Raw genomic sequence first — 21,050 nt, forward strand, 5'->3', positions numbered from 1 at the left:
TGTCACTGAGATTTTTTGGGCTGTTCAGGAGGGCGAAAAATTGCTCCCCCGGGGCCCTTGCTTTTGAGTCCCCAACTTTTCTTCTGCTGAACCGTACGGGGTGGTACAACCCTTTTCTGGGGACGAGTCTTTCTTTTGGCTTGTTCCCCAAATTTCCTTTTAACAGGAAAGGCCTTTCTTTTGTCTGCTGTGCGATCTAGCACTGTTTCAAGACCTGGTCCAAACAGTAGATCTCCTGTAAAGGGGATTCCACAAAGTTTAAGTTTGGATGCATTGTCTCCAGGCCAGGTCTTCAACCATAAGGCTCTCCTGGCAGAGTTGGTCAGGGCCAAGGACCTTGCCGACATCCTCACGGATTCCGCCGAAGCGTCCGCTATGTAGGCTATCCCTTTAAGAAGCATGGGAAAGGAGGATAGAATAGTCTCCTTTGCTGTCCCTGCTTCAATGTATGCGCTAATCTGGGTGAGCCAATACTCCATGTTGCGGGCCACCACCGTGGTTGCCATGGCTGGCTTAAGATTTCCCTGTGACGAATCCCAGGCCTTCTTAAGAAGGTAATCCATCCTTCGATCCATAGGGTTAGACAGTACCCCCATATCCTCAAAGGATAGATCAGTGTGTCTGGACACCTGGGAAAAAGCAGCGTCTAGTCTGGGAGATTTATTCCAGACGAGAGTCTCTTCCTCCGAAAAAGGAAACCTACGTCTTAATGCCCCAGAAAAGAAAGGTTTCCTTTCGGGATCCCGCCATTCCTTCTTGATGGTATCGATCAAGACGTTATGCACTGGGAACACCCGCTTCTTTTGTTCCCCCATGCCCTTGTACATCCGATCATGGAGTGACAATGTCTTAGTTTCTTCTTGAATGCCTAAAGTGGTATGAATCGCTCCCAAGAGCTCATCCACATCCTCCAGGGAAAGCTTATACCGCGAGATTCTGCTGGATTCCCCATCCAACATCTCTGCGTCAGACTCCCCCTGGGAGTCTGAAACGACACTGTCAATTTCCTCCTCAGCTTCCTCCCTGGGACCCTCTGAATTCTCTCCCCTAGCAGGAGGAACATCCACAGGGCTGGATGGTACACTCTGCTGCGCTGGTGTAGGAGTGCTCGGAGGCTGGGGCCACTGAAAACTGGAAAAAAAGTTTTGGAAGGACTGAAAGGTACCAGAGAGTTCCTTCATAGAAGCTACCAGATCTGCACCCTGCTCTACTGCCTGTTCCTTAAGTAAATCCTCAATACATTGTTTGCAAATAGCTTTAGACCAAGAGTCTCCCATAGACGTTCTACATGAAGGGCACTTCTTCTTAGAACCATGGGGGGACTTGCTCGTGGCTTTCTGAAAGACACAAAACACAGGAAGGGGCAGCATGAGCCTAAAAAAACAGCAACACCAGCGCTACATAGAGGACCACCGGGAGTGCCCCCCCTAGGATCAACCATCACCAGGATCCCAGACACACTACCCTTCCCCCCGACCACCAAGGAGGAACACCAGTGGAGCTACTGGATACAAGTAAGGGAACACCTCCCCAGGTTTCCTCTTACCTTCGAGTGGCTGGTGCTATTATCTCCAGGAGTTTTTGAAGCCTCTGCCTCGGACATTCTCCCGTTGAGGAAGCGTGGTACGAACGCGCCTCTAACAGCTACCTGTGCAACTGTGAAAAGAGGCTGCACCAGCCGAACGCTAGGTTCCCTTTCACGTGCCGCGTCCGGAACTGGAAGACGCGGATCGAACGAAGGGGTCCGCCCCCACCGGAACTGACGTCGCCCGCCTACCGGTCCGGCTTCCAGCTCCCAGCCGGCTGCGTACACAGGGGGGCCCTGGACGCCTTCGTTCAGCACCCCACTGGGCGAAACGCAAGGATGAACCTCTCCAAAGACTTCCTGCTTTCCCCAAGCGAAGATTGGAGTGCGTGTAAAGGTCAGTCGAGTATTCAGCTTCCCCAGCCGACTGGACTGTTTGTTCCGTTGAAACCCCCGCGGGTGAACGAACGGACGACCCCATAAACTTCCCGCTTTCCCCAAGCGGAGTTTAGGGTATATGGACAGTACGAACACTTCAGCTGCCCGCTGATAGGACTGTCCAGGCCCGACCGATGAACGGTCGGATAGCCGAACGGGGCCAGGGCTCCGCTCGGATGGCTTCAGTTTCACCAACCGAATTTAGCCTTAAGGTTCCTTGGCGATGTCTCCCCGCCGGAGGAAACACCATAACTGAGGAACGAAGGGAGGAGGAGGCTTAAATTATGAAATTGAAGGCGGTGTTTCCTCAGAGGGGAGGAGCCAGTGTCTCTCTAAGGTGGCTGTCCTGAAAGACGATTGGGGAAAAGAAAGTTAGGTTGCTTGTAATTTAATTCAAGCTCCATGGAGACTTCTAGGAAAAACACTGTGCCAAACACACAAGCAATGGGTCTGAAAGCCCTTACATATACCCAGTGAAGAGACTATCCTCAGGTGATACAAAGGGATGAAACAAATCCTTCTACATAAGTTGTATCTGTCTATCTGCAGTCTACTCTACATCCGTTCAAACTGCTGAATTTATAAGTTTGTCAGAGAGATCTTGGGTGGAGAGCTAGAGTTACACTCTGCAGAGCTCAGTGATGATTGGAGTGAAGAGACACGCACACTCATAAACAAAGGAACAGAGCTTAGGCTGTCAATCAGCTGGAGCTCCCGCCCGTTACTATTTTTCTCTTGGCATCAGGAAAACTTGTCAGAAGTGATTCATGCGGATAGAGGAATGAAGCAACAGACAGAACCGACACTTATAGCTTTTGAGACAAGTACACACTATAGAGGTATATGCTTTGTTCATATTTCATGTCTGAGGTTAATAACCACTAAGTACAGTTGCAAGAGTTCAAGTTGCCTCTATACGGTAGCAATGATTTTAGGGTCACAAACAACGAATGAAGGCCTGGTCTGTGATGTGGATGAAAGAAAAGAAAATTAGACACCAAGACTAATTTATTATTTTCAAGTCCGGATAAATCATTACTATAGTACAGCTATGGAATAAGATCTGCAGTTTAGGACGAGTGAGCAGACAAACAGCACTCTATCAGCAGGCAACTAATCAGGCCTTCTTTACTTAACCAGTTGCCGACCGCCGCACGACGATGTACGTCGATAGCATGGCACGGGCAGGCATATTGGCGTACATGTACGTCCCTTGCCTCCCGCGGGTCGGGGGCCCGATCGGGCCCCCGCCCGGTGCCTGCGGCGGTCGGTATTCGTGCGGGAGCGATCCCGGACGAGGGGACGGCCATTCGTTCATGGCCACCCCCTCGCGATCGCTCCCGACGAATAGGAATCCCCCGTGACATCACTTCCTCTCCTGTAATGTAAACACAGGAGAGGAAGTGATGTATTCTCTCCTCCGTGTCGGTATTTTTCGTTCCGACACGGAGGAGAGCGGATCGGTGAGTTGCACCAACACCACCGATCACCCCCCCAATTACCCCTGCCCCCCAGTCACAGTGACACCAATGTCATTTTTTTTTTTTTTTTTTTTTTTTTGCATTGGTGTCATTTGTGACTGTAATAACTGTTAGGGCAGTTAGAGTTAGCCCCCTTTAGTTCTAATGTACCCCCCTAACCCCCCCAATAAAGGTTTAACCCCGTGATCACCCCCCGTCGCCAGTGTCACTAAGGCTGGGTTCACATTGCAGCGGTTTATGAGAACGGATGTGATTCGCACCGCACTGCAGTGCAAATCACATCCGATCTCTGTGCGATTCGAGTTCAGCCATTCGCCGCACCCGCCGCACCCGCCACACCCGCCGCACCCACCGCAAATTCGCACGGGACCCTTTTTTTGGCCCGCAGCAGAATCGGATCGCATGGGTGTTCACACCATGCGATCCGAGTTTGCAGATCGCACTGCGATATGCGAACTGATCTGGGGGTGTCAGTAACATTTCACTGACACTCCCAGCAGTTCGCATAGGGCAGTGTGAACTGCCGCCGGGAGGCATGCGATGCGGGAACCCGCCGCGGATTTGCGGCGTTTCCGCATCGCTCCAGTGTGAACCCAGCCTAATAAGCGATCATTTTTCTGATCGCCGTATTAGTGTCACAGGTGACGCTAGTTAGGCAGGTAGGTATTTAGGTTCGCCGCAGCTTTTTATAGCGCCAGGGACCCCCATATACTACCGCATAAAGCCCCCTGATTGCCCCCTAGTTAACCCTTTCACCAGTGATCACCATATAACTGTTACAGGTGACGCTGGTTGGTTAGTTATTTTTTATAGTTTCAGGGCACCCGCCATTTATTACCTAATAAAGGTTTAACCCCCTGATCACCCGGCGGGTGTCATTTGTGACTAATAACTGTTAGGGCAGTTAGGGTTAGCCCCCTTTAGTTCTAAGGTACCCCCCTAACCCCCCCAATAAAGGTTTAACCCCGTGATCACCCCCCGTCGCCAGTGTCACTAAGGCTGGGTTCACATTGCAGCGGTTTATGAGAACGGATGTGATTCGCACCGCACTGCAGTGCAAATCACATCCGATCTCTGTGCGATTCGAGTTCAGCCATTCGCCGCACCCGCCGCACCCGCCGCAAATTCGCACGGGACCCTTTTTTTGGCCCGCAGCAGAATCGGATCGCATGGGTGTTCACACCATGCGATCCGAGTTTGCAGATCGCACTGCGATATGCGAACTGATCTGGGGGTGTCAGTAACATTTCACTGACACTCCCAGCAGTTCGCATAGGGCAGTGTGAACTGCCGCCGGGAGGCATGCGATGCGGGAACCCGCCGCGCATTCGTGGCGTTCCCGCATCGCTCCAGTGTGAACCCAGCCTAATAAGCGATCGTTTTTCTGATCGCTGTATTAGTGTCACAGGTGACGCTAGTTAGGCAGGTAGGTATTTAGGTTCGCCGCAGCTTTTTATAGCGCCAGGGACCCCCATATACTACCGCATAAAGCCCCCTGATTGCCCCCTAGTTAACCCTTTCACCAGTGATCACCATATAACTGTTACAGGTGACGCTGGTTGGTTAGTTATTTTTTTATAGTTTCAGGGCACCCGCCATTTATTACCTAGTCTCACTAGTGTACCCCTAAATTTAGGGGTGTCTACTTTCCAAAATGGGGTCATTTGGGGGGGGTTTGTGCCATCTTGGCATTTTATGGCCTTCAAAACTGTAACGCCCTTAGAAAGCCTGAAGGCGGTGCTTGGTTTTCGCGGCTAGGCTCCCAAAAAGTCCCACATATGTGGTATCCCCGTACTCAGGAGAAGCAGCAGAATTTATTTTGGGGTGTCATTTCACATATGCCCATGGCATGCGTGAGCAATATATCATTTAGTGACAACTTTGTGAAAAAAAAAAAAAAAAAAAAAAAGTTTGTAATTTTCCCGCAACTTGTGGCAAAATATAAAATATTCCATGGACTCAACATGCCTCTCAGCAAATAGCTTGGGGTGTCTACTTTCTAAAATGGGGTCATTTGTGGGGGTTTTGTGCCATCTTGGCATTTTATGGCCTTCAAAACTGTAATAGGTAGTGAGAAGTGAACTCAAAAATTTACGCCCTTAGAAAGCCTGAAGGCGGTGCTTGGTTTTCGGGGCCCCGTACGCGGCTAGGCTCCCAAAAAGTCCCACATATGTGGTATCCCCGTACTCAGGAGAAGCAGCAGAATTTATTTTGGGGTGTCATTTCACATATGCCCATGGCATGTGTGAGCAATATATCATTTAGTGACAACTTTGTGAAAAAAAAAAAAAAAAAAAAAAGTTTGTAATTTTCCCGCAACTTGTGGCAAAATATAAAATATTCCATGAACTCAACATGCCTCTCAGCAAATAGCTTGGGGTGTCTACTTTCTAAAATGGGGTCATTTGTGGGGGTTTTGTGCCATCTTGGCATTTTATGGCCTTCAAAACTGTAATAGGTAGTGAGAAGTGAACTCAAAAATGTACGCCCTTAGAAAGCCTGAAGGCGGTGCTTGGTTTTCGGGGCCCCGTACGCGGCTAGGCTCCCAAAAAGTCCCACATATGTGGTATCCCCGTACTCAGGAGAAGCAGCAGAATTTATTTTGGGGTGTTATTTCACATACGCCCATAGCATGTGTGAGCAATATATCATTTAGTGACAACTTTGTGTAAAAAAAAAAAAAAATTTTTTTTTTTGTCATTATTCAATCGCTTGAGGCAAAAAAATAAAATATTCAATGGGCTCAACATGCCTCTTATCAATTTCCTTAGGGGGTCTACTTTCCAAAATGGGGTCATTTGGGGGGGTTTTGTACTGCCCTGCCATTTTAGCACCTCAAGAAATGAGATAGGCAGTCGTAAACTAAAAGCTGCGTAAATTGCAGAAAACGTACCTTAGTTTGTAGATGTGACAACTTTTGCGCAAACCAATAAATATACAATTATTGACTTTTTTTTTACCAAAGACATGTGGCTGAATACATTTTGGCCTAAATGTATGACTAAAATTGAGTTTATTGGATTTTTCTAATAACAAAAAGTAGAAAATATCATTTTTTTTCAAAATTTGCGGTCTTTTTACGTTTATATCGCAAAAAATAAAAATCGCAGAGGCAATCAAATACCATCAAAAGAAAGCTCTATTTGTGGGAAGAAAAGGACGCAAATTTTGTTTGGGTACAACATTGCATGACCGCGCAATTACCAGTTAAAGCAGCGCAGTGCCAAAGTGTAAAAAGACCTCTGGTCATTTACCAGCAAAATGGTCCGGTCTGAAAGTGGTTAAGCATTAATCATCAATCTTACGTTTCAAGGAAGCACATGAAGAGATAGTGATTACGATTTATTCATCAGGAAGTCAGAGAATACTAAACACTTGCCACTGTTATTTTAAATAACCTATTTGCCAGCAGTTTCTGTAGATGTTCCAGTTTTGTTTATTACATTGGCAGGCAAAGTACATAAATCTTCAGATATGGTATTTGGTTCAAAAAATACACAGGGGTGGGGCTTTTCAGACAACACACTTGGAAATGAATGTCAAGTTTAGTATATTCAGAATTTGTACAATATTTATAGCTATAAATTATACAGAGCAGTCCACTGTCATGGCATAGAAAGTTATTAGGGGTATGGTCTAATAAACATGGTGCGCACACACAAGAAAAGGAACAAAACACACGTGGAAACTGCAATATCAAAACATCGCAGAGACATGAACAATGCGTCACAGTGACTAAATGCCCCTCTATTAATACCTGGAAAAACACATGTGTCTCATCAAGCAGACTTAGGGATGTTCATATACTATAACCTGGACAGGACAAAACCTCCCGGGGGAAAGAGCTAGCCCACTCAAAACTGATATTTCACCTTTTAATAGATGCTGTAGAGTTTCACCATCTGACTGATCTCTCGGAACTGGAGTTCCCAGGTCAGCCGACCTGCTATGACCATCATCAGATGAGTCTACTATCCCTGTTGGATTTATTATTTTATATTTTGGAGAAAGATGTGCTGTAACATACAAAGACGGATGGGAACTTCGAAAACTCCTGGCTGCACATTTTGAAATATCCTAAACAAAGCTCACTTGATTGTACACATATTATATATATATATATATATATATATATATATATATATATATATATATATATATGTGTGTTTTTTTTTTTTTAAAAGCTCAAGTTCACTTTTAACAAAAATAAATGCCCATTTTTTTGCAGGTATAAAAATGTGCGTTTCCTATTTTTTTTTTGTAGGAGCCTGGAAAGCATAGCCCCAGCGATCAGCAGATTGCTGATGCCATGCAGGACTCCTGCAGACTGAGTGCGACTTGCCTGCCCCTAAATCGTATGGGCAGAAAGTTTCACAGTGACAAGAAGAATCAATGAACTACCAGAGCGCTCAATATCACCATGGTAGTTCAGTGACAACTACAAGCAGACATCCAGAAAGGGATGTTGGTACTGGTAGTTCATTCATTCACTGAACATGTAATGTTCCCAAAGGTGAACTTAACCTATAAACTGATTTTGGGTGGGCTGTCCCTTTACCACAGAAACATCAGCATAAAATTATTCTGGTCCAGCACACTGTATGAATATAACCAAGAGGATAAAACATTTTTCCTTTTGAAACATCACCTTAAAAAAAAAAAAAAAAAAAAAAAAAAAGAACATTACTTCAAAAACAGCTTCATGTTTATCTCAATGAGATCAATGATATTCAGGCAGAGAGTTTATCAAACTTTCAGCAAAACTGAGAACTAGCAAGGCCAATACCAAAGGATATTTGGACCTTGCCTAATTTCTCAATAGCACACAGAAAGAAGTACTTTCAAAACAGTCCAGTTGAGCTACTCATAAAGCCCAAAGAAATCATCGCACAGCAATGTCAGTCACACAGTTATCAGAGATACAGCTTAGCTCCTTGTGTCCAGCACTGCAGCACACATCAGTAGACATAAAAAGACTAGTTTGTCTGCTAAAGCTGGTTGAGTGTGCATGACAACTTCTGTTCAGCATTGTGACTGTTTAAGCCGTGTCTCCGAAATTATTTCCTCCCTGCAAGGGGCTCTTACAAGTAATGTTTTACATATTTCCAGTTAACAGTACATGTACATTAGCAGCACTTTAAAAGACTGACACAATTTCATCTGTGACTCTGAAGAAAGCTGGACGTCATTTTTTGCTCCAGCACCATCCAAAAAAAAAAAAAAAAAGCAGCATGCATACATACATAAGAAAATACTGCATAAAACATACATGCAGACTGTGCAATATTGCCAAGTGCAAGGTGGTTAATGTACGCAACCTGGCAAGTCTTGGAGGTACATTCAGTGGCAGTAGATAAAATAGATATATTAAAAAAACTGGAAGATATAACACAAAGATAAACATGCTGTATTTTCATGGCGATAATTTTTAGTTAAAAAAAAAAATTAAAATCAAATATCACACACATATATCTTGCACTGTTATTCAGGGGTTTATACCAGTCCAGCAGTAGAACAGAGCAGACAAAACACACACGCTATAGCTCAACCATCAAGTCAAAACAATCTGAAACTTGCAGTACATCTTGATGACTCCATCATCTGATCTGTGCTGACAGTATTTGTCAAATTTGTATTTTACAAGAAGTCAGCATTAAAAAAAAGAATTCCAGGAAATGTTCTTTCCCAATGCAGTGGAGCTGTTCCCGCACTGCATAGGTTAACTGCTCATTTCTGTCTAGGGGTAAGGAGAGCGGAGATATACTTACCTAATGCTATGATCCTCCAAGCGAAAGACCAGTCCCTGCTGCTCCCTGCTACCTGCGGTCTTGCTTGTGTGGTGGACTGTTCCTGACATCATCATGCCCATAGACCCGCCCCAGACAGCAGGAACAACCCACTGCTGGACGCGGGGGACTGCTCTTTTCTGGAGGATCGAAAGATCGGTTAAGTGTAGTCTTCCTGTGCGCCCCTGGACAAAATTAACACTTAACCCATGCAGTGCGGGCACAGCCCCACTGCACGGGAACCCCCCCAGAGTTCTGATTTACTTGGCTGGCGGAAGCAGATTGCTTATTTTCCATATGCCCTGCACATAAATTCTATAGCCACTATAGAGGACTTTAAATACACACTCGTTTGAAAGAATAAATGGAAGCTACATATTTTGCAAGAAATGTGGTGCAAAGCGTATACCGCTCTCCTGGTGCTTCAACATAAAAAATACTGAAAAAGCAAAAACATAAGATGATGAATCCACACACTTATAATATTGCTGCAGAGTAGGTAGTACAGAAAGAATGTTAATCACCTCTAAGAAAACAGTCTAGTCAAAGAAACACATGCTGGTTAAGACTTCAAGATGTTTGTATGTTTACTGTATTTAATATTACGAGTATTGTAACAGGCAACACAAGCAATGCCAGTCTAAGAAAATGGCTAACTGTACAAGCTTTAAACATATTGGAGTAAGTTCACTAAACAGTGTTTCATTCTATGTTAAAAACCAATCCGGCTGCGTACCAGTGCCGAGTTCAACCCCCAATAACATGGCACAGATGTGGCAAATAGGGTGCTGTATGCCATCTTGTGTGTTAGTGAAGAAAAGATATCTCAGATGTGACACCTACTGCTATTTCAGCAGACAGAAGAAAATATATGGCATGCCTGTCAATGGCAACCACTTAAGGTGGACTAATGAGGCAGGAAGTGTTTGCACATGGATATTCAGCTGCCATGTTTTGTGTACAGCAGTATACAGTACAGAATGTTTGCTTGGTTAGCATGTATAATAGTCATGAAAGGAATATGGATCTAGGCCATTCTCATCCAAAGAAAAAAACTTTTTTTCTTTTTAATAAATCGTGGTAGTGAATGGCTGAAAAGCTGTATTTCCAAGTCAGTAAGAGCAAATGTAATAAATAAAAGGTGTCCAAGATGAACTACAGTCAGCTCCTGGAAGAACAGGCTACAGCAGACCTCCAGGTGTATGGAGTGAAAGGGTCAGGAGACTGCAGAGGTTACATGTTGAAACCATAGCCAGGAGAGACCGAAGGGGGTGGCTGAGTGAACGTTGGTGGAGCTGTATATCCATAAGGGAAGGCTGGCTGAGGTGGCACTACACCAGCAGGACCTGCTGTGAGCATCAGTTGCTGGCCTAAAAAGAAAAGTAAGAGAAATGTTAGTATCATAACATGATAAGAGCACAAACAATTGATCTATTACCTGTATCAGGTATTGTACTTTATTTTTTTGTAGCACATTTGCTCTCTAAAAAACAATAGATAATACTGTGCATTTAAGAAGTGCTTAATTTAGCACACTTGACATGTGCCTTTAGAGATAGAGTACCATGTTTATTTATCCAGGGCAGTGATAGCGGACCTTGGCATCCCAGATGTTTTGGATCTACATTTCCAATGATGCGCAACTACACTGCAGAATGCATGAGCATCATAGGAAATGTAGTTCCAAAACATATGGGGTGCCAAGGTTCGCCATCACTGATCTAGAGTAATGATTGCCATTACCCTGAAGAGTCCAAATGCGCCTTCAGGGGACAGGTTACAGTTATAAAAATACTTGGCTGTATATACCATACTGATGAAATTTTTCTGATGAATGTCTACAATATGATTTTGGAGTTATACTTATTACTAGTCCTGATCTACTGCTTTGTATGTGGTTTCTGTGGTTACGGTTGTAACTGTTGGGTATACTATATATTTTCTTTAAAGCAAATAAAGAGAATAATAAAAAGAAGTACTAAAGACTGTATAAAAAGGTGTGTGCATCTTCCCCAGAACAATTCCAGATCACACCAAGGGCTACCACTTTGTGCTACAAAAGCTTATAATATGAGAAAAAAAAAAAAAAAAGTTAATTGTAAATTCCTCATCCTGTAGAACAGTAATGGGCTTGTATTCATAAGACTTTACGTACTTTGCAGCTACATTCAGGTGACTGGACACTTGTAAAGAAATTGCTAGGGCCATACCTAGTGCACACTCCTATCCCTATCCACTCCATGGGACTGTAGTTTTTTGTTTGTTTAATACACTGAGGGGAGGGGCCTGTGTCCTGTACTGCAGGGGTCATCAACCACCGGGCCGTGGCCTTTCTGCAGCCGGCATGAGACACACCACTGCACAGAGACCTGCCTCTGTGCTAAATGGACCAGTGCTGCCACCAATGCAGTGGTGGCAGACAATGTTCCAAATTACATTCTGCATCTGGCGTCAGGCAACGTGGCAAGTGACAATCCACATCTTGAGGCAGGCAGCGTGGCAGGTAACGTGGCAAGTGACATTCTGCATCTGGCGACAGGCAACATGGCAGGTGACATTCCACATTTGGCAGCAGGCAGCGTGGCAAGGGAAAATCCACATGGTGGCAGGCAGCATGGCAAGTGACATTCCGTATCTGGTGGCAAGCGACAGATGCAAGTGACACGCTCAGAGCTCCCACTGGTTCTGCATTCTGGCGAGTAGAATAGTAGTATAAAAATAATGCAGTTCAATCACCCAGACACCATATCAAGCAGGATGCCGCAATGAGTGAAGCGCCAACACCAGCCATTGCCCGCAAAAGTTTACCCCCCCACGTGACCCCCTGGTCCTTGGCACAATTTTTTTCCACGCAGCCTGTCCCTGGTGCCAAAAAGGGTTGAGACCGCTGCTGTAATGTACTTCAAGAATTTACAGCCAGGTCAAAATGTATATTATCGTAATTGTACAGTACTTTATAGGATTCAATGTCCCCAAACAAAACTGAGGGGTGGGCAAAAACATAGTAAACAGAACTACCAACAAGGCCAAAAAAAATCCCACAATGGTTAAGAACAAACAAACAAAAGGTTAAAGAACCCAAAAACACTCCGATAACAACTTGAAGCACTTTGCTGAAACTAGTTCCAGCCAAGGCCTAAAAATCCACCCAATTTGGATTTTGTAAATGTGAATACAGAGGACCAGGTGGTGGCCTTGCCTATCTGGGATACAGATGCTTGATGCTGAAAGTCTAAGGGCGCGTACACACGGGCGGATTGTCTGTCCAACTTAGTCCGCTGAACCGTGTTTCAGCGGACAATCCGCTCGTGTGTGGGCTTCAGCGGACTTTTTCAGCGGACTGTCTGACGAACAAAGTCTTACGGAATTTCCGTAATTTTGTCCGTTCAAACTTGGTTTTGTCCGTCCAAACTTGGTTTCAGCGGACAGTCCGCTCGTGTGTAGGCAAGTTGGACGGACTAAGTATGGCGCATGCTCAGAAAGGATTTACACGGCCGAAGGTTGCATTGCAGTGTATAGGACGTCGTTTTTCTAGTCCCGTCGTACGTGCTGTACACGTCATCACGCACGCTTTCAGCGGACTGTCTGCTCATCGTGTGTGGTCAAGTCCGTTCATTCAAATTTTGAACGGACTGTCTGACGAACTTAGTTGGGCAGACAATCCGCCCGTGTGTACGTGGCCTAAGACACCAACAACCCTGGTGGAAAGAAAGAACCCTTTCCTTAAGGGCAAAGGCCCTTGAAATACGTTGTCTGATCTATCTGGCAATGGTGGAGCAAAAAGATCTGTAAAAGTAGAGCAAAGTGGGACTGTTTTGTGAACAGAGGCTGTGGCTGCTAGGAAGATCATAACAGCCATGACCACATTCAGGCAGTGTACAGAAATTTCTTTGTCATGTTTTGGAGAAAGACAAAGGGAATGAGAGAATGTACTCACTGGAGGTGTAAGGAGGAGACCACCTTGAAAAAAAGAGGACTCACATCTTAAGACTACCTTGTGTATGTGCACAACAAGAAATGGCTCTTTGCAAGAAAGAGCTGTTAACTCAGCTGACATATAGTGCCTTGAAAAAGTATTTACCCTCCTTGGCTAATTTTGTTACATTAAAAAAAAAAATGAACCAAAGGCTGCAATCTGAATTATATGTGATGGATCAGAACACAATAGTCTAAGTTGGTGAAGTAAAAAATATATACATAAAACTATTTTTCAGAAATAAAAAAAAAATGATAATTGGCATGTGCGCATGTATTTCACCCCCTTTGTTATGAAGCCAATAAAAAGCTCTGGTGCAAACAATTACCTTCAGAAGTCACATAATTAGTGAAATGATGTCCTCCGGTGTGCAATTTAAGTGTCACATGATCTGTTATTACATATACACACCTTTTTGAAAGGCCCCAGAGGCTGCAACACTAAGCAAGAGGCACCACTATCCAAACACTGCCATGAAGACCAAGGAACTCTCCAAACAAGTAAGGGACAATTTTGTTGAGAAGTACAAGTCAGGGTTAAGTTATAAAAAAAATATCCAAATCTTTGACGATCCCTAGGAGCACCATCAAATCTATCATAACCAAAGGAAAAGAACATGGCACGACAGCAAACCTGCCAAGAGACGGCCGCATATCAAAACTCACGGACCAGGCAAGGAGGGCATAAGAGAGGCAGTACAAAGACCTAAGGTAACCCTGGAGGAGTTCCACAGCAGAGACTGGAGTATCTGTACATAGGACTACAATAAGCCATATGCTCAATAGAGTTGGGCTTTATGGCAGAGTGGCCAGAAGAAAGCCATTACTTTCAGTACAAAAACTAAATAGCATGTTTTGAGTTTGCGAAAAGGCATATGGGAGACTTTCAAAATGTATGGAGGAAGGTGCTCTGGTCTGATGAGACTAAAATTGAATGTTTTTCAGCAGTCAGGACTGGGAAACTGGTCAGAGTTGAGGGAAAGATGGATGGCGCTAAATACAGGGATATTCTTGAGCAAAACCTGTACCATTCTGTGTGCGATTTGAGGCTAGAACACCTTCCAGCAGGACAATGACCACAAATACACTGCTAAAGCAACACTTGAATGATTTAAGGGGAAACGTAAATGTGTTGGAATGGCTCAGTCAAAGCACAGACCTCAATCCAATAGAAAATCTGTGGTCAGACTTAAAGATTGCTGTTCACAAGTGCAAACCATCCAACTTGAAGGAGCTGGAGCAGTTTTGCAAGGAGGAATGGGCAAAATTACCAGTGGTAAGATGTGGCAAGCTCATAGAGACTTATCCAAAGCGACTTGGAGCTGTGATAGCCGCAAAAGGTGGCTCTACAAAGTATTGACTTTAGGGGGGGGGGGGGTGAATAATTATTCACATTGACTTTTTTGTTTTGTCCTATTTATTACTTGCGTCACAATAAAAAAAAAAAAAATCTTCAAAAGTTGTGGGCATGCAAGTTAAATAATGCCAATCCTCAAACAATCCATTGAGATGCAAAGATAACACAGGGTGTTGAAAATAGGGGATATACACTACTGTGCAAAAGTTTAAGGCAGATGTGAATAAAATGCTGTAAATCAAGATTGCTTTCAGAAATCAAAGTGTTAATATTTTTTTTTTTTTTTATCAATTAACAAAATGAAAATAAAATGGACAGAAGATAAATCAAAATGAAATACTTGGTGTGACCGCCCTTGTCTTGTGCCGCATTAATTCTTCTGGGTACACTTGCACACAGTTATTAAAGGGACTTACAGGCTGGTTGGTGAGTTGAGCTGGGAATTTTCTTTGGTTTTGTTTGACATGCGTCACCCTTCCATGTGCTCCTTGCTGCAAATGCCAGGTGGGGGCAGTGGCCATTTATTTGTACCCATGCACTGGACACCTTTGCTGCCATTGTGCTATATGCTGGGTGTCCAGTGTGCCCCTGTGCTTTTAAGGAGAGGTGGGCTCCCTCCAGGCTTAACTGTCCTCTATCCATTATTATGCATGTGCTTCCACTGTGGAGGCTCTCAAAAATGTACAGCTACGTTAAGACTGCAGATCATACTGAGGTGACATGAAGTGGCCCTGCAGATTACACATGTATTTGCAAATGTGTGCAAACTAAACCAATGTTTTTAACAAAAGCTGTTAGGATAATTTGGTTGTTTGTAGGCTGGTTGGCGAGTTGAGCTGGGAATTTTCTTTGGTTTTGATTGAAGGAACTTGGCAGGTAGGCTGTTCCAAACAACATGGAGAACTAACCATCTAACTGTGGATGTAGGCTTCCTCAAATTCTTCTGTCTCTTCATGTTATCCCATACAGACTCCATAATGTTGAGATCTGGGCTCTGTGGCAGCCACACCATCATTTCCAGGATTCCTTGTTCTTCTTTACGCTGAAGATAGTTCTTAATGACATTACCTGTATGGGGGCTTCGGGTCGTTCTGCTGTAGGATAGATTTGGGGCCAAGCACACACCTCCCTGATGGTATGGCACAATGGATAAGTATCTGTCTGTATTTCTCAACATTAAGGACACCATTGATCCTGACCAAATCTCCAACTTCATTTACAGAAACGCAGTCTCAAACTTGCAAGGAACCTCCACCATGCTTCATTGCTGCCCACGAACACCAATTATTGTACTGCTTTCCAGCCCTTTGGTGAACTGCCTTCTGCTACAGCTAAATATTTAAAATCCAGTGCACCTACTGTCACCTTTCTGCAACCCAGTTCCTATGCTTTCTTGCAGAGTCACATCGCCTTGTTTCCCCATCAGAGGTATGCTTTTTGGCCATAATACTTCCATGATGACTTCTCTGGACAGTAGAAGGGTGTACCAGGGTCCTACTGGTTTCTGACAGTTCTGTGCTGATGGCACTGCTTGGACCTCTATGTGTCTTTCATCTGCAGAATTAAGTTTCCTTGGCCGACCACTGTGTCTATGGTTCTCAACGTTGCCAGTTTCTTTGTGCTTTTTCAAAAGAGCTTGAACACCACTTCTTGAAACCCCAGTCTGCTTTGAAATCTTTGCCTGGGAGAAATGTTGCTGATGCAGTATAACTACATTGTGTCTTGTCTCTGGGCTCAGTCCTGCCATGGTGTATGACCTGTGACATGAAACTGACCTCACCTTAGTAGCAGAGTTTGGCTGTTCCTCACCTAGTTTTAAACCTCCCGCACAGCTGTTTGTTGCTGTTTCAGTTAATGACTGTTTCAGCCTAAATATGTAAATTGATTATTAATATACCTGCTTGGTATAATTGATCATATCCCTGGCTCTAATCCTACAAAATCCCTGATTTTGTGCAAGCGTACAAAGTGTGCAAGTGTAAGAATTGAAGCCAGAGGGTAGTCACGCCAAATATTGATTTGATTTACATTTTCCTTCTGTTCACTCACTTTGCATTTTGTAAACTCAGAAAAACAAAACAATTAAAAAATATATTTTTCCAAGGATTCTTACTGTACAGAATTTCTTCACACCTGCCTAAAATGTTTGCACAGTACTGTACATGAGTAATCTTGTTTATATATTTTCAGGCAAGAGGCTTCTAGAAGAGAAGAGATACACCAAAACATAAGGGTACTCTGTACCAGATTGAAGAAAGGCCAAAATACAAGTGTCAGAGTATTCCCTGGATTCAGCTTCCTCTCCCACACCAGGCAAAGCAAGCCTTCTATATGAGAAGGTAAATATTGTGGGAATTGGATTGTCTTGCTCTGAATAAGGTAGGAATAAGTGTCATATATACCCCCAATCTTTTAGGGCTCAGGTTTCAGCTTCCATTCTTTAAAGCCAGAGACAGAGAAGCAGGGTGGAAGAGAGGTCCTTGAGTGGTTTGCAAGAGACCAAGGCTCGTTCTTCAGAAGTCTAAATATGTGTATCACATCCTTCTGAGCCAATTTGGTACAATGAGACTCATGCACCAGTCAAGAAAGGATCTTCATCGGAGGGAAGCCATACATTAAAGAGCAGAACATGACTAGTCCATGAAAATCTGTTCAATTTATGGTTGAATCTGCAGGCCAGGATGTCCACATCTGGTATTACCCACCTTTGAGAAAGATTTTGGAAGATCTTCGAGTGCAGAAACCACTCCCCCAGGTCTATGTGTGGGCGGCTTAGAAATTGTTCTTGCCAGTTGTCCACTCTGGGTATGTGGATGTCCAATAAAGCTGAATGAATTTTTACCCTGTAGCGTACCCGACTTGTCACTCTTAAAGCAGCTCAACTTCTGCTGCCTCCCTGATAGTTTATAGGCCATTGCCTTGTCATTGTGCAACAGTACCCTGACTGGTTGACCTTGCAGAAGGGGGGAAGATCTAGTGTTGTAGAGACAATCTAATTGCTCCCAGATGCAGAATGTGAAAGAGGAGCCTTTATTCTGTTGGAGACCAACCTATCTGGATAGGTTTGAAGTTGAAAACTCCCCTCCCCCAGTCTGTAAAGCTAGCATCAATTTTCACCACCTTGCAGGGTTTGTGAATTCAATTTTCCAAATCCAGGGCAGAATTGGAGATCCACCATGCCTGGAGGAGCTTTGGCTCGATAGGCCCACTGGACGATTCAGGGATTGTATTTGCTTGCTCCACATTAGAGCTGCACGATTCTGGCCAAAATGAGAATCATGATTTTTTTGCTTAGAATAAAAAGATTAGGATTCTCTCACGATTTTCGCGGCATAAATGTTTTTTTTTTTAATTCATTAAAGTGTAATTTTGTTTACCAAAAAATTGCATTTGAACGACTGCTGTGCAAATACAGTGTGAGATAAAATATTGCAACCACCATTTTTGTCTCTATGGTCGCTACTAAAATAATATATATTGTTTGGGGGTTCTAAGTAATACTTCAGCAAAAAAATGATTTTAACTTGAAACCAACAAATGTCAGAAAAAGGTTTATTGTTTACAGTGGTTAAACTTCTCTCATTTATACACCAAAATGTATTCCTTTGATCTAAAGAACAAATTGTTACAATGCTTATACTTAAGTTGCACTGCTAAAGAAGGTTGTGATTCTTGGCAGGCTGCCCGATTTTTTTTCCCTTTCTTTTGGCGGCTGTTAGCTTGAGCAGAGAGAATTCTTTGCATAGAAAGAATCGGGAAATACTTTGTCATGATCAAAAAAAAAAAAAAGTTTGTTGTACAATTTTGCAAATAAGTATTTCACTGATGAGGCTGCACCGATGGGCATTGATAGGCGGCACTGGCAGGCAATACTGATGGGCGCTGATTGGCATTTCCTGGTGGTCATCCTCTGGGTCTGCACTGATAATCAGCACAGACCCCCCCCCCCCCCCCCCCGTCAGGAAAGCAGCCGATCTGTCAGTGTAAGTGGAGGATAAAGCCAATAAACAGCTCTTCCAGTTTACACTGTGATCAAATGTGATTGGACGCAGCTGATCACATGGTAAGGAGCCTACGTCCAAGGTTCTTTACCGAGATCGGTGATGCAGTGTGTCAGACAAAGATTGCGATCATGGCTTATCCTGCTGGTGTCATACGACGGCCAGTCAAGATAACTTAACCACTTTCCAGCAGTCATTCTGCTATATGGCGGGCGGAAGGAGGTTAAATGCAAAAAGGATATCCAACAACCAGTACTTGTAGTGCAAAGTCCATAAAGTACAGACGTCTTGAATTGAGATAATATACAGTCTCTACATAAAAGCCCAAAATACCGCTGTATATACCATGCCAAGCTTGAGTGCATCCCACAAACATTGGACAAAATAGAAAACTGTAGCTCACTTTATTGTCAAATGGAATTAAGATTGTCCACTCACATGTCCCTGCTGCTATGTGTGGAGAGGAAACAGGATGGATGGCTCAACAACAAGCTCCTGGCTCAGGGGACAAAGGCAGCAGATGTGACAGCCGGGGGGGGGGGGGGGGGGGGGCAGCTAAAGGAGTGCTGCCAAAGCCACTGTTGGCAAGCAGGAGGCCCCCGGGCCATGACAGACCCACTAGGAAAAACCTCTGCAGCTGGCGGGAGGGGAGGAGGTGCTGAAGGCCCCCAGCAGAGCTGGTGGGAGTGAAAGGAGGAGGCTGCGGGCAGAAGTGTCATCTGACGGAAAGAGAGAAGGAGGTGGGAAGGGGAATACCACTGATTGCTGAACTGTCATCGGTTTTTAAGGACACAGTTCCTTCTCAAACAATAATTGCTGGCATTCTATAGTTTAAATTTCAGCTGTCACCAGGGGAAATCCCGCTGACAGCTGAGAGAACCGAGCCTGAAGGTATCGGTTTCTAGTATCAGAGCATTTGCACAAATACTGATACTTATGCAAATGCTTAGTATCGCCAAAATACCGTAATGGAAACGTGAAATCTATCTTACAAAAGAAGTGGCAAAACCACCATTGCCTGAAGTTGGGTCAATAAATCATTTTGCTTGCAAGTTAGCAGATTGGAAGGCAAGAAGAGAACAGAGGGCAGAGAGGAAAAAAATAAATAAAAAGTATAATTTTTTTTATACCCCTTTTAAAATGACAGATTGGACATCTCAGATACAGACTCTCGCAAATGCTAACAGATGTCCCCACTTCCAAGGAGTGGGGGGCACCCCCTTCATTGGGAAGATAGTTTCTAGGCAGGCTTGGTGGATGTAGGAGTCTAATGCCTCGTATACACGACTGGACTTTGACAGCAAAGGTCCGACAGAGCGAATCTGTCTGACAATTCAATCGTGTGTGAGTTCCATCAGACCTATGCTGTCCAAAAATCTGACGGACTTTAGAAATAGAACATGTTTCAAATCTTTTGCCGGAACGCCGCCGGACCCAGTTCCTATCGAGAAATCCGCTCGTGTGTATGCTAGTCCGACGGATGAAAACCGATGCTAGGGCAGCTATTGGCTACTGGCTATGAACTTCCTTATTCTAGTCCGGTCGTACGCCATCACGTTCAAATCCGTCGGACTTTGGTGTGATTGTGTGTGGCCAAGTCCGTTCATTCGGAAAGTCAGTCGGAACTCCGTCGAAAAGTCTGCTCGTGTGTACGTGGCATAAGGCTTGCAACAGAAGGAAGTGTTAAACCTTGGTTTTGAGGCTGACGCATGTGGAAAGCGAAACAATCCCTTTCATTGATCAGTAAAAGTTGGAAACTTAGGCTTTTTTGTGGGGTAGTAGCATCTTTCCCCAGTGATTTTCTTGATGAATTTATTGAGGGATTCCCCAAATGGGCATTCAATGGCAAATGGCATGCATCAATATTTGTGTCTACAGTAGGGAGCATTTGACGCAAGGCTGTAGCTTGAGGGTGGTAAAATGCAGGGGTTTTGCGTGTCCAAGTATAGAAGACAATATAACCTGGGTGCTGACTGTGTTCCTGTGCGTCTCAGTAGTGGATGTTAGCAGAAGTGCAGCATTGTGTGGAGTGGATTTTCAGTGGTGCAACTACCTCATGCATCTGAGGCCAAGTCTAGATAGTAGGAGAAAAAAAAACAGCAATTTTAAAATTGACCGTTTACAGTGGACACCCCCCCCTGCAAAAGGGTCTTTGGGGTTTTCTGAACCAGAGATAGATCACGGCCCTGGCTGCTGTATAGCTCCCTGTGGCTAACTACACATGCCATGGTGAGCTTCAACACAGGATCCAGTGCCTGAAGCAAACATCACAGGACAGCCCCACACAGTAGGGTCTGGATATAGTCCCTGAGGTAATTCTGAATGGTACTGATCTAGAAACTGCTAAATAGCTCAGGGAAATAAGCAGTCAGATCCTGATAGACATGTCAAAAGAAAAAATAAATTGTTTCCTCTCCAGAGAACAGGTCCATCACCTAAGGACACTAGCAAAAAACTAGAGTTTCACTGAGTGGGCAGGGTTAATAT

The 21,050-nt window shown here is 44.2% G+C and overlaps 1 protein-coding gene across 2 annotated transcripts in view; it reads right to left on the minus strand.

Moving 5' to 3' along the window:
• Nucleotides 1–9,806: 9,806 nt before the first annotated feature.
• LOC143940359 (clathrin heavy chain 1-like) overlaps nt 9,807–21,050 on the minus strand; it is a 253,280-nt gene continuing 242,036 nt past the window's right edge. For both annotated transcript variants that reach the window (XM_077461620.1, XM_077461619.1), the window contains one exon: nt 9,807–10,600. In XM_077461620.1, coding sequence (XP_077317746.1) covers nt 10,589–10,600 — 12 coding nt within the window. In that variant the 3' untranslated portion in view covers nt 9,807–10,588. The remainder of the gene's footprint in view (nt 10,601–21,050) is intronic.

The sequence above is a fragment of the Lithobates pipiens genome, unplaced genomic scaffold (assembly GCF_037356315.1).
Source record: "Lithobates pipiens isolate NorthernLeopardFrog02 unplaced genomic scaffold, aLitPip1_a1.2 Scaffold_3, whole genome shotgun sequence".
NCBI classification, from domain to species: domain Eukaryota; kingdom Metazoa; phylum Chordata; class Amphibia; order Anura; family Ranidae; genus Lithobates; species Lithobates pipiens.